This window comes from Loxodonta africana, chromosome 19, assembly GCF_030014295.1.
Source record: "Loxodonta africana isolate mLoxAfr1 chromosome 19, mLoxAfr1.hap2, whole genome shotgun sequence".
NCBI lineage: Eukaryota > Metazoa > Chordata > Mammalia > Proboscidea > Elephantidae > Loxodonta > Loxodonta africana.
The window spans coordinates 10,417,541-10,432,157 of NC_087360.1; the positions used below are offsets into that span (position 1 = coordinate 10,417,541).

The window sequence follows — 14,617 nt, forward strand, 5'->3', positions numbered from 1 at the left end:
GTGGTGACGCTGTTTGATTGGAAATAAACGTGTGATTGTCATGGGACATGGACTCTCACAGAGCCTTTCAAAGAAGACAATTGCCACTGTCCCACTCTACCCTGGTCCTGGTGCTCTTGCACCTCCCTCTGTTGTCTGACACTTTGTATGAGAGAATTCTCCACCGAAACCGTAAATGGTGCCCTAGGACCTGAGACTGGCCTCAGCCATCTTGTTTCCACAGCTCTGTTTTAAAGAATTTGAATTAGTTGCCAACATTTAAAAATTATAGGATTCACAATCCGTAAATTTCTGGCTTTTCAGAGTCTGGATTTCTGCCTTTTCTTGGGGGGAAAAAAAAAATTTGGCAGGGTGAGGCCATATTATTCTCACACAGCAATGGGCAGGAGGGGCCCAGGGGCTACCTGACAGGGTGTGTGCCTTTCAGGTCACTGACGTCCCCTTCCCCACCCTCATTTCTTTGTTTTCTTTACCTGCCTGACCCTGAGAGCATTTGCGTTTGCAACTTTTTTTAAAATGGTGGCAAAATTTACATTGTAATCACCTTTTCCCTCCAGCATTTGTTTCAAAATTTTTTTGTTTTAAAAAAAAATTCAAACAGAAAAGTTGAGACAATCATACAGGAAATACCTACATACCTACTGCCCAGATTCTCCCATGAACGTCTGGCTGTACTGCTGTTTCACACAGCTACCCATCTACCCATCTCTCCAGTCATCCATCTGTTCATCTCAGCTTTTGATTATTTCAAAAAATGTTGCAGGCATCACTTAAGCACGTCAGCAGTCATATCATGAATTAGAGTTCAATATTGATTTCAATTTTTTTTGTGGTAAATTTATGTGTGGTGAACTGCACAAACCTCAAGTTTACAATCCCATGAGTTTTGACAAACGTACTCTCTTCTGAACTATTCAGGAGCTATGTAGTCACAATGTTTGGTTTTGGACCACAGTTCACTTCTATGCCATGCTACACCCCTCAAGTTACAGTAATGGCATACATTTATTTTTTTTAAGTAAAAAGTATGATAAAATTAATCTTCTTTTCATGATAATGGAACTACCCTGCAAATCATGTCTTTGGAAGTCTAAACCTCACCTTAAAATCGATTCCCCAAGCTCATTTCAAACGACAACGGGTTCAGGTTGCAGCTGCCTGGGCAAGTGTGGCCCACTCCCAGCCCCATTTGCCAAACTCCTCAGGTCCTGTGACAGCCACCCAGCCCCCTTATCTTGAGGGGAAGGTAAGCCTCACCTAGTAGCTCTACTACTTGCAGGAGAACGGATGTCGGAATGGTGTCAGGTTCATCTTCACACTTCCCTTCGCCATCCTCTGATCGCCAGGACAGCAGCTGCTCTGCAAAGGCCATGGCCAGTGGGAACTCCAGGGGCAGAGAATGCAATACCAGCACAGCTCCGGGAGGCGGAGACACCCCTAGAAGAAGCGCCAGGAGGAATCACCTGAGAAAATGGCCTGCCAGGTGCGTGGCCGAAACAGGGCCAGAAAATCTGCTCGAGTGGGAGGAAATGTAACTCCCAACGCTTCAGACAAGTCAGCGGCCAGGTAGGGAGGCAGGATATCCCTCTGAGAGGCCCACTTACTGGGATGGCAATGGGACAATAGCAGTGGGAACAGGGAAGGGTGAGCATTCCTCAAGCAGGAAGACATCAACCAACCTTCTGATCCAGACTGGGAATCCCATCGGAGTACTCCAAGCTCTTTTATACACCTGCTATCCCAAAGGCCATTAAGCTTAGACTAGGCTTATAGAGTGGACCAGCAAGGTGCCCGCAAGATGAAGGCACTTCCAAGGCTTTGTGTCTTGATTCTTTTTTATTACCTTCTGCCATTGCCATGGTTTAAGTCTGACCGAAAACACCAACAGTGAGAGGAAAAAGGTCGCCTGGGCCCTGTCCACCTCACGTCCTGCACTGCCTCCAACCCCATCACACTGATCATCACGGGTCTTTGGAAGATCAGGAGGTACCATCTGGCCCATCTACACTTTGGGGTGACAATTAGGGAATGACAGGTAAGATGGAGAACCTCTGTTTTTAATAGTTTAAAACCTGAGCTAGCATAGGCAAATTATTATATTCATCTATCCTAGAGCAACTGAGGAAGTAGAGCCTAATAAAAAGGGATCAGAAAGATATGTAGCAATAACCAAATCACCAAGAAATACCCTTTTGATTTATTCCCAAAATATGCAACGTCTAATGAACTGGGGCCATGGAAAAGCTGAAGTCCATTTCTGGGGCTGAGAGTTCAAATATACTTTATAACAGTCTCTAGGAAACATGCCTCAGTCTTGTACACTTATACACTACTGGTGTGAATGTAAAATGGTACAACCACTTTGGAAGCTGATTTGGCGCTTCCTTAAAAGGCTAGAAATAGAACTACCGTACGATCCAGCAACCCCACTCCTTGGAATATATCCTAGAGAAATAAGAGCCTCCACACAAACAGATATATGCACGCTCATGTTCATTGCACCACTGTTTACAACAGCAAAAAGATGGAATCAGTCAAGGTGCCCATCGACAGATGAATGGATAAATAAGTTATGGTATATTCACACAATGGAATACTACACAATGATAAAGAACAACGATGAATGGGTGAAACATCTCATAACATGGAAGAATCTGGAAGGCATTATGCTGAGTGAAATTAGCCAGTTGCAAAAGGACAAATGCTGTATGAGACCACTATTATAAGAACCCAAGAAATAGTTTAAACACAGAATATTCTTTGATGGTTACGAGGGTAAGGAGGGAGGAAGTGGGGTATTCACTAATTAGAGAGTAGACAAGAACTATTTTAGGTGAAGGGAAAGACAACACACAATACAGGAGAGGTCAGCACGACTGGATTAAACCAAAGCAAAGAATACAACTGAACACTTCAAAGGCCACAGTAGCAGGGCAGGGGTCTGGGGACCATGGTTTCAGGGGACATCTAGGTCAACTGGCATAATAAAATCTATTAAGAAAACATTCTGCATCCCACTTTGGTGAGTGGAGTCTGGGGTCTTAAATGCTAGCAAGTGGCCATCTAAGATGCATCAATTGGTCTCGGCCCACCTGGAGAGAAGGAGAATGAAGAACACCAAAGACACAAGGTAATTATGAGCCCAAGAGGCAGAAAGGGCCACATAAATCAGAGAATACATCTTCCGGAGACCAGAAGAACTAGAGGGTGTCTGGCTACAACCGATGACTGCCCAGACAGGGAACACAACAGAGGATCCCTGATGGAGCAGGAGAACAGTGGGATGCAGACCTCAAATTCTTGTAAAAAGACCAGACTGAGACTAGAAGCACCCCGGAGGTCATGGTTTCCAGACCTCTGTTAGCCCAAGACTGGAACCATTCCCAAAGCCAGTTCTTTAGACCGGCATCGGACTAGACTATAAGACAGAAAATGATACCGGTGAGAAGCGAGTTTCTTGGCTCAAGTAGACACATGAGACTATGTGGGCAGCTCCTGTCTGGAGGCGAGATGAGAAAGCAGAGGGGGACAGAAGCTGGCTGAATGGACACGGAGAACACAGGGTGGAGAGGAGGAGTATGCTGTCTCATTAGGGGGAGAGCAACTGGGAGTACCTAGCAAGGTATATATAAGTATGAGAGACTGACTTGATTTGTAAACTTTCACTTAGAGCATAATTAGAAAAAAAAAAAAAAGCCTCAGTCTTGAGGTGACCAAAGAAGAGCAAGGGAGCCTGTGACCAGGTTTTAATTTCCTCTCTGAGTCTACTCAGAAGTGGAGTCAGCTGGCCCTGGTGTAAAGGGGATAGGCATGCCAGCTGAAGCCATTATCTCAATCTAAAATACGTAGGCTTCATAAAGGATGCCAGGGAAAAGCAGACAAAGCAGCCTCCCAGCCCATCCATGCAGCTTCCTTCACCACAATAGCCATTCACGGTGGCCAGTGCCCCAGGGAGCCACATTACACATCAGAGAATTCAGTTTTAATGAGAACTCGGCAAAGGAGCTGGGTTATTACAGCTAAATGAAGAGGCTGCTCTGTTCAGATCATTCTGTATGGTATGCATCCCAAAGCACATCTGTGAACAGAAAGGAAATCCCCACTGAAATCTGGGCAGCACCCGCCAGGCCTTTCCCAGGCAGGAAAACTGGTCTTTTCATCTATGGCCTTGGAAATACACCGCCCAAGCAGTCCTAGTCTTTAAAAAAAAAAAAAAAAAACTTTTTTTTTTTTTTAGTCTTTACCAATGGGAAATCAGGCCTTGGCAAGGTATAAGGTATTTTCTTTCTCCAAGAAGAAGGAAAGAAGAGAATGATCTCCCACTGTTCTATTTATCACCATGGGTTCATTAAGAGATTTACCCAGTTTGATGTGGACCTTGTCTGTGGAGAGGATCACAGAAGGGTACTGGTTCGTGGTGGGAGGAGGCGTGAGCCCGGTGTTGGCTGGAGATGCATCCCGCGGGTAGCAGACGGCCTCGATGAGGTTCAGCTGGCCATTGCGCTTCACTTTGTGGCCCAGGCCGTACACGAGCACCCGTGCCCAGGGCGCCTTGTACAGGGAGGAGCTGAGGAGGAGGGCTCAGTGTTAACAGAGTCGAGCCACGCACACCCGGGAGAGTCAACACGTGCTTTTTGATGAGAAAGAAGTTTAATGAGAACTGGGCATAAATCATTTCTACTTCATTTTAGAACTCCTTTAGGTCGCTTTTTTCAGAGTAATTTCCAAAACATGCAAATGTGTGAAGAAGTACAAATGATTTTAAAATGTCGTTGTTGTGGTGTGCCGTCCAGTCGATTCCGACTCATAGCAGCCATATAGGACAGAGTAGAACTGACCCATAGGGTTTCCTAGGCTGTAATCTTAATGGGCACAAACTGCCAGGTCTTTTCTCTTGCGGAGCAGCTGGTGGGTTTGAACCACCAACGTTTCGGTTGGCAGCCAAGTGCTTAACAATTGTGCCACCAGGGATCCTTTTTAAAATACAGTGGACATTTAATAATAAAAACCAATTTCAGTCTCTTCCTTTGCCAATTTCAGCAGAATTCATTTTACTTCTCTTTCCCCATCACCCGCTTCTTGAGAGTGGGCCACTTACTCTTTGCGGAATCCAGACTGACTTTCTTTACAAGACACGACGACAAAAGCTGCCCCAGGGAAATTAACGTCCATATTAACTTTGGACTCAGAAATTGGGAATTCTTCAGAGGGGAACTGCTCCGGTGCTGTCTGCAAAAAAAAAAAAAAGTGAGACATTTAATAGGGAAAGCCATGGGCTAAACACCAAAGAGAGCATTTCATTTTCTCATCTCACAGAGCGAGAGAAAACAGCCAGAGCACCCACTGTAAGAGGTTCAGAAGGACAAAAGAGCACTCCAGGAGGACGACAACACCAGATGGGACAAGGCAGAAAAGCTTCTGAGGAAGGAAATCAATGGCGGTGGGGGCTTGGGGAAGGAAGGAATGTGATATCTAGCAAGACAACAAGACTTCCAATTAAAACCCATCCCCAGAGTTGAGGGATGTTAGTGCTTTAGACGTTTACCTGCAGGAAAGAGCAGATCTGCCTGGTCAGCTCCAGCAGGCTCTCCTCGCCCTGGTGCAGGGTGCGCGTGATGGCCACGCTGAGCCACTCCCGCACCGTCTGGGAGTTGCCCTGGTAAAAGAGGTCTGTGGCTGAGCAGTTCTGGGAGCGGATGCAGTGCTGCAAAGACTGCGCCAGGAGGATCGAGCTGGAGCTGATGGTGCCGTCTGCAGGCAGGGAAGAAAACACCAAGTTTTACAAGGACCAAAGCAGCCAGCGGTGATGAAATCCTAAGTAACAAAAACTTAGTAACATGCCAGAGACAACGGACATTACCAATGGACCCTCCGGGGGGGATTCTGATCAACGGTTTTTAACTTTTATTTTCTTTTTAAAAGCAGCAAAACGACTTCTTAAAGTAAAATCTTAAGTCGAAGCCCCGAGTCTCTTAAACAGACGAAAGTGGGGTCAGCTGCTTGGATTTCGGGGCTGCCCCGGCCACCCTGAGGCGGCACCAAGGAGCTGCGAGGGCACCCTGGGGCAGCGGGGCTGCCCGGGCCACCCTGAGGCGGCACCAAGGAGCTGCGAGGGCACCCTGGGGCAGCGGGGCTGCCCGGGCCACCCTGAGGCGGCACCAAGGAGCTGCGAGGGCACCCTGGGGCAGCGGAGCTGCCCGGGTCACCCTGAGGCGGCACCAAGGAGCTGCGAGGGCACCCTGGGGCAGCGGGGCTGCCCGGGCCACCCTGAGGCGGCACCAAGGAGCTGCGAGGGCACCTTGGGGCAGCAGGACTGCCCCGGCCGCCCTGAGGCAGCACCAAGGAGCTGCGAGGGCACCTTGGGGCAGCGTTTGTAGAGCAACGTGTTGGATGATCACGGCAAAGCTCTTTGTGCAAACACTTCAAATCTCTCGCAGGCACGTATCTAAGCCTCTCAGTTCTCGCGATGGGCTAGCAGACCCCAAGCGCTGAAATGACCAGTGGAGAGATAGCACATGCGTGTACACACGTACAGACAGGCGTGTACGCGTGCACTGCCCGGGACTCTACGGCTTCTGGCTGGAAGGCAACTGCCGCAAATGTAGGATGCGCTCAGAGTGCTGCCTGCCCCACCCCTGCTCCCATCGCAGTGGCTGGCAGACCCCGGGGAGCAGGCTGGAGGCTGAATGGCAGAGGGATGCAGGAGGCGCCTCTCAGTCTTGAACTGCGCTGAGGGCTGTGCCTACCAGGGGAGCAAACACAACGCACTGACCCTCACCCCCAAGAGCCCCCAAGTTCACCACATGGGCACAAGGTGGCCCATTAAAACAGCTCTACCTGAAGCCTCGATGATCTAATGGGTCTGCTTTGGAGATGTCTGATAGCAGGAGTTTTACTTTCTTTACAACACCAAATACAATGTCTGTGGCAAGGGCGCAGGAACTGTTTTCATAAATAATATGTAATTTCCCTTGAGTCACAATTCATTTGGGAAGCTCAATGAATGCTTAAAAGACTGATGACTAAAATGAGTAACACACTTAACATTTTTCAAAGAGGGAGAGAGATTGGCTAAGGCAATCCCAGTGTGTCAGTGGAGTTTATGTATAGCAGCCTAAAGGTACTGTGCTCAAAGCCCCTCTGTAGGTGGAGAGTGGGTGAACTCAGCACAGATCAGGCCTGGCTCAGTCTCAGGGGTATTCTACCCTGAGGCTGATTTCTGCGGTGACTATAGCAAAGCCTTGTTTACCTGGGAGGGGAGGAGCGAGGAGCTGATTGGACAGCAGCTGCAGGTGCTCCAGGGTAATGTCTCTGATGGCAGGGATGTGGAAGAGGCGGGTAAACAAGTGAGGCAGCTTGGGAGCGAAGATGTTGAGCAGGGCCATGCGGCAGTAGAGCCTAGCCAGTGCAGCCTCGCATCGGAGCAGCTCTCTGCAAGGGAAAAGGCTGGTGGGAGGCACCCACGTGGGTACCCGGCCCCACACCTGGGATAGACCGCAGGGTTCTGAGGGGCAAGGGCCACACCTCAGGCTTCTCTTCTGGCTCCATGTTCTGGACCCCAAGTGAGTTTTTTTTTTTTTTTTAAGTCACATTTAGTTATGTTTTTTCCCCAACTCAAAAATCCCTGTGGAAAGAGAAAAAAACTTGTACACTAATGTTCATAGCAGCATTATTCACAACTCAAGTGTCCATCCACAGATGAATGGAGAAACAAAATGTGGTCCATCCTTACAATGGAATATCACTTAGCCATACAAATGAATGAGATTTTCATACATGCTACAACATGGACAGACCTTGGAAACATTACGCTAAGTGAAAGAAGCCAGATACAGAAGACCACATGCTGTATGACTCTGTTTACATGCAAGGTCCACAACAGCAAATCCACAGAGACCCAAAATACACTGCAGGTTGCCTAGGGCTGGGGCACTGGGGAGAAATGGAGAGTGATCGAAAGGCCAGCACCGCTGAAGGACGATGGAGAAGCAGACAGAGGCCAGATCACACAAGGGCTCTGAGCTAGGCTAAGGGTTTGAACTCTATTCCCAGGGCCATGGAAAACCACTGGGAAGGTTTGATTCAGAGGAATGAAATGAATGATCCAGTTTATGTTGGTATTAAGATCACTCTGCTGTTGTGAGGAGAAGAGAGTTGAGGGAAGCAAGGAGTGGTGGAAATGGAGAGAAGAGGACAGATTGGGAGTACGTGGGGATGGATGAGGAGGAAAAAGGAGGACTCAGGATAATCTCTGGATAAATGGTGGTATTCCTCACAGATATGGGGAAGAGAGTGAAGGAGGAGGAGGTTCTGAGGAAAAACCCAGAATTCCACTTCACGTACTGTATTTTCAGGTGTTTATTAAATTACCCTTTCCTCTTCTACTTGAGAACTGACTCTGGATTAACCTGCTTCTAGCTCTCTTCCCTGGAAACCTGACAAAGAAAGAACGTCAGCAGCATTACTAGGCACACTGCTTATGGGAGACGTGACCCGGATTGGCAAGCTGCATCTGGACTGGGGGGACTTGAAAGAGGAACATTCTTGGCGGGAAGCCACAGTTTCGAGGCTTCCCAGAGTGCGGTGACTGTGATAACTGGCGTGTCTCTTGCCAGAATCCCTGGAAGCTATGCCTGTGGAGTTGTTACTAGAGATACTGGCTCCTGTTTGGGACATGGGGCTGCTCAGCCACCATGTGAACCCTGTTGTGTGAAGTCTCCCTCATGCTTGAACTGCTTCTTGGGGAGAGGGTGAGAGACTAGCTCCTCAACTTCTGTGTGGACAGTTGTGAAGACTCCTGCTGAAGAAACCTGCACGATGTTGCCCAGGGGCACACCATCCTTCCCATCCTGTCTCTTTCTAAGTGAAGCTAACGCCAACTTGGGCTACTTTGATCTTGCAAATATGACTGTCTGCCTGAACTTGAGATCACCAAAACTGGGCCATGCAATATCCGAGTAGAGATGTCAAGGAGGCAGTAGGACACACATATCTCAAGTTCCAGTGAGAGGTCAAAGCCGGAGACATACTCAAGTGAATAAGTGGTTCAAAATTGATAATCTAATGAGAGACTGTGGTGACTAATGGGTGAGTAGCATAAAAAATAGTTTACAGAAACCTTTTATCAGAGAACTCCATTTATTATTATATTTTCCTCTGAATTGCTGCAAGAGTTTTTAAGACCAAAGGAAACAATTCACTGGGGAATCAGTAAGGATACACATGAGGGATTTTTGCTAGAACTTTAGGTTTTGAACCACTGGGGGCAGACATGTGCCGTTAGCATCTTCTGTTCCCACACAGAACCCCATCCGGTGCAAACTAGCAAATTTTAGTTGTTACCAAGCCAGTTAGCTTAACAGAGAGTGTAGCTGGCTGCTCACATGGCTCCTGGGCCTCCTCTTATCATCTCTTCTTGATTCAGTTTACTTCTATAACTTTTCTACACTCTTGAAATGCCAGCCACCCTCAGTCCCCCACACTCAGCAGAGAATGCATGCGACATAAGCCAGGGGATACTGGATCCCCTAACTTTTCTTCCCACCTCCACCCATTTGGCTGTTATCTTTACTAGCTGCCTTTTCTCCCTTTAACTCTTAGCTTTGAAGGAGAAGCCTCTTGTCTTTTTGTCAAGGACAAATGGTACATATGGTAGGATATGATGGGTGGATTTCCTCAGCCCATTAGTAAGAAGGCTCACTTTTACCTGTGAATTTGAAGGTTGGTATTGTCCAGTGTGACCAGCCCGTTGGTGGCAGTCCTCCGGTAGCCGGCTGGGGGCCTTTCCAGCATATCAATAGGATACCAGTATCGGACCAGCACACCTTCACTTCGGAGGTACGTTTCCACCTGCACCAATTCATTTACCTACAACGGTGAGAGAAAATATCTTTTTGTTTTTCTCAGCATTGACTTTGTTTTCCAAGCTAAAAAAAATTAACAAATATACATTAGAAATTATATACATATATAAATTAATATATATAATTTTTTAAATTGTATGCTTTTAACCTGCAATTTCACGGCCATTTCAAAATAAATGAATTAAAAAGGAATTCACAATACATTTCTGAAGCACATACTACAAGGTAAATTTACACTATATAGTTTTCTGAATAAATAAAAAATAATAAACATTAAGAAGCATGGAGATTTTAATAAATTCTTAGATATAAATGTGAGTTAATTAATCAGTTACAAAAAATCACTTCAATTAAAATAGAAAAAGAGAAGTACAGGCTATGACCAGCAACTACTGCAGTAACCACTAGTTTCTTGCCATCGATTGAGTCTAAAAGTTCAAAGACATTTGGTTAGTATTTACAATGGGTTTTTGGGTTTCCATACCAGACAGTGGATTTTAGCTGTTACGATAAATGAAAGACCTCCAACGTCATCATGAGTAAACAATTCAAGGAGAACAGTGCTGTATTTTGGCACGCGTTGCTGCCAGGTAAATTTACGTTGTTTTTATGTCGTCCTTTTTTGAAAGAAGGGAGCCTGTCTGATGGCTCTATTTTATTGCTGGGAAAATAAGAAGTTTAAGTTCACGCCTCTATGCACTCTGGATCCAAATGCCAATGTAATTTTTACTAAGGGATTATTTTTTAAAAGGAAATCAAATTACTTGAGGAATAACTGAATTATTTAACAAAGTTTCTGTTTTACCTTCACGCAGTTCTATTACTGAAAAATATTGTGAGTAACGTATTTTCTGATTGCTAGGGTTAGAAGTTTGTACTGCAAGGCAGTGGGCGGCTGACCGTATTACTGATGGCACTTTCTATTTGATAGTTCACCTCAGTCAACCATAAAACAATGGCCCCTCTAAAAATATTTAATGATTTCTGGTAACATGCAATCCACTGAAGATGTTAGTTTTTAAAAGGTAGATTTCAAAGCATTATCTGTATTTCTAGAAAGAAACCAAAGCCTAGATCTAGGTAGTGAGAGATGACTGTTAGGTCTAATCCATGTATTATTTCATCAGCTCTTCTGGCATGGTAACTTCTTAAAGGCAAGAATGTACATGCAGCCTCAGGATCATGCAGTCATAGTTTTCAAACAAGACCCTTTTGTCAAGAGAAAGCTTCTACTTTCCTTTCTCCCACTCCCTTCTGTTCCTTCTTTACCATTCACACCCAAATCACTGCTGAGACCCCTAAGAGGGCTCTGCAAAATGGAGAAGAAAACTATTGCTCTAGTTTAACACACCCATTTCACAGATAGGGAAACCGAGGCCAAGGGAACCAGTGAGATGATGTAATCAAAATCACAAAATGATTTCTTCGACTGTGTCTGTATAACAATCACAACAATGGCAGATCATCCGCTCATTAAGGACAAACTCATTGCCATCGAGTCAATTCTGACTCTTATTGATCCTACACGACAGAGCACAACTGCCCCATAGGGTTTCCAAGGAGCAGCTGGTGGATTTGAACTTCTGACCTCTCGGTCAACAGCCAAACACTTAAACACTGAGCTACCAGGGCTCTGAGTTAAGAGCCTATAATCTATCACAAGCCTTGACCTGGGTCCATGGAACCATCGCTGGCCAGTCAGTTGGCATGACAGCACTTTTCCTTGGTTTCTTCGATCCTAACTTGAAGAGCAACACACTTGTGTAAACACTTTTTCAGGTTCTTGGAGTCTGGGCATGAAAACCTCAGTATAAAAGGGCTTACAAATCTGAAAGGCAGTTCACTCACTGAATCAACATCTAAGACAACTCCATGAAGCCCAAAGGTTTTCAGCATCCCTCGGATGGCAAATTTTGGCAGAGCAGTTCCAACTGTAGTGCTGGCTACATTATTGCTGTCTGGAGAGCGGGTTACCACCGTGAGACCTAAGGAGGTTGGAAAGAGAAGTTTTTTTGGGGAGCATGTACCATTATCATCCTGGGACCCTATATTTTAGGGTCTCAAACAGCTCTTATAGCACTTAACAATAGCCTCAGTTATAATTAAAATGGGACACAGCTCAGAGGTAATGCAACGAAATGTAAGAACTGTTACAATTCAAAAATAAAATGACAACCCAATTCAAAAATGGGCAAAGGATTTGAATAGACAATTCTCCAAAGAGAAATGAAAAGATACACATGAAAGAATGCTCAACATCATTAGTCTTTAGGGAAATGCAAGTCAAAACCACAATGAGATACCACTTCATATCCACTAGGATGGCTAGAATTTAAAAAAAAAAGTAAGTGTTGGGGAAGATATGGAGAAAATGGAACCCTTATACACTGCTGGTGGGAATGTAAAATGGTGCAACCACTTTGGAAAACAGCCTGGCAATTCCTCAAAAAGTTTAACATAGAGTTGCCATATGACTCAGTAATGGTAAAGAGAATATAAGTATTCTCTTTATATATCCGAGAAATAAAAACCTACATCTACACAAAAACTTGTACATGAATGTTCATGGCAGCATTTTTCATAATAGCCAAAAAGTAGAAACAACCCCAGTGTCCATCAACAGAAGAATGGATAAACAAAATGTGGTTTATCCTGACACATGCTACCACATGGATGAACCTTGGAAACACTGTGTTAAGTGAAAGAAGCCAGACACAAAAGGCTACATAATGTACAGCTATTTCATTTATATGAAACCTCCAGAAAGGCAAATCCATAGAGACAGGAAGTTGATTAGTGGTTTCCAGGGAATGAGGGAAGGGAGGAATGGGGAGTGACTGTTAATGGGCACAGGGCTTCTTTTGCGGGGGGATGACAAGGTTGTGGTAGATGGTAGTGATGGCTTGGTGGTTATGTCACTTTGTGAAAACACTAAGTCCACTGATGGTACACTATCCTATAAAAGGGTGAATTTTGTGATATGTGAATCGTATCTTAAAAAAAATGAAAAGAAAGAAAAAGAAAAAACAAAAGTAAATAGCTATCCGTGGCCCTGCCTGTGGTATTCTGGTATTTTTGTGTAGGTCATCTGGTGACTCTAACAGTGAGCAGCTTTAAATTCTCTTTTTTGTGCTTTTCTGTAGTTACTTCATTTTCCCAAAATGTGCAATATATGTAAACTAAAAATATTGTGATAAAATACATATAACATAAAATTTGTCATGTGTACAATTCAGTGACATTAATTATATTCCCAATGTGATGCAACCATCACTACTAATTCCAAACCTTTTTCATCACCCCAAATAGAAGGATGCAAGAGATTTTTAAAGAAAAGAAATACATTCTATTAAAATTCAAAAATGCACAGTAAAACCACGTATGTAGAGTGTATTAGCTCAGTAGCCAGGACTAGGCCCAAGGGCCTCTCTGGAATCCTCGGCCCAGGCCCACTTCCTTCTGTGCACAACTGCCCTGCCAGAGAGGCCTGGGAGTGCGGAAGTGGCCACCAGAGGCCAGATAAACGTTGACTTTTGCCCCACCAGGAAGCTGTAGGGCCACGGACAAGCCTGGAAGAGTGCATGGAAAGCTATCTGGCCTCAGGACAAGTCACTCCTAAGGAAGGAGAGTCACCCTGAGGAAGGAGAGTCACCCTGTGAGAGCCAGCAGCTGCCCGGCTCAAACTCATGCTTGGGAAACCTCAGCTTCTCATCTCATAGGAAATTCCCTAAGTGAAATGAAGAAGAAAGCAATACCTTTTCGAACTTTATCAATTGTGAACTTGTTTGCTTCATCTTTGATGTCTTCAATGGTGGGAAGATAAAGGTCTCTTGGGATGCCACCATTTTCCTCATAGAGAAATTCAACCGTCTGCCTGGCAATATCCACCATGCCTAAAAAAAAACAACAGCACTGGGTGACTTTCCAGAGGGTACACAATCTTCTCATCAACCATGACACCTACTTAAGCCTAGAATGAAAAGGTAAGAGAAGCCTTCAAACACTGTTTGAGGGAGTATGCAACCTTTTGGGGAAGGTGATTACACAGTGTCTACCAAGTTTAAAATGTCCTCTAACTCAGTACTCTACTTCTAGGAGTCTCTCCCACAGAAATACAAGCACAAGTGTGCAAAGGCACACATACAAGAACACTCACTGAAGCTCTGTCAGTAATAATAACCAAACACTTGGACAACCAAAGTGTTTATCAATACCAAATGGTTAAACAATGGTGGTATCTCATTAAGCTGTCACTACATTTTAGTTAACTCGAAAAAAAAAAAAAAAAAAACAAAGCATAGGACAACTGGGGAATAAGATGGGAGTGGGGCTAACTTTTACTTTTTAGTTTATACAGTGAAACCTGTGAGAGCCGGAACTTGACAGGACTGCCTTGCTTTTCCAGGTCTCATGAGTTTTCCACCTTTGGCAGGGTGCAGTCTCACCATTTTTCTATCACTCTCTATTACTGGAAAATACTTGAGTTTTCCCTCTCTGACAGGTTTCCACCTCACACAAATTCTGGCTTTCGCAGGTTTTTCTATATACTGTTGTACTGTGTTTGATTTTTATTACAACAGGCACATGCTGCTTATTTAAGAGAGACATCGACTTTTCCCAACCACTACTGGAATTCCCACCTTTCTTCCTTTCTAGTAGGAGAACACACTCATTTTGTTCAACAGCAACAGCCACTATCAATGAATGAACCAAGTAAGCAAACATCCAAAGGCCTGAAAACGGCAACACTGCAG

The 14,617-nt window shown here is 44.9% G+C and overlaps 1 protein-coding gene across 6 annotated transcripts in view; it reads right to left on the reverse strand.

Annotated features, from left to right (window-relative positions):
• Positions 1–14,617, reverse strand: part of HECTD4 (HECT domain E3 ubiquitin protein ligase 4) — a 188,624-nt gene that overhangs the window by 31,485 nt on the left and 142,522 nt on the right. For all 6 annotated transcript variants that reach the window (XM_010599885.3, XM_023539324.2, XM_023539325.2 and 3 more), the window contains exons 53-60: positions 13,619–13,756; positions 11,712–11,848; positions 9,707–9,867; positions 7,250–7,431; positions 5,546–5,751; positions 5,099–5,229; positions 4,362–4,567; positions 1,258–1,437 (exon numbers count right to left, since the gene is read on the reverse strand). In XM_010599885.3, the coding sequence (XP_010598187.2) occupies positions 1,258–1,437; positions 4,362–4,567; positions 5,099–5,229; positions 5,546–5,751; positions 7,250–7,431; positions 9,707–9,867; positions 11,712–11,848; positions 13,619–13,756 (1,341 nt within the window). The remainder of the gene's footprint in view (positions 1–1,257; positions 1,438–4,361; positions 4,568–5,098; positions 5,230–5,545; positions 5,752–7,249; positions 7,432–9,706; positions 9,868–11,711; positions 11,849–13,618; positions 13,757–14,617) is intronic.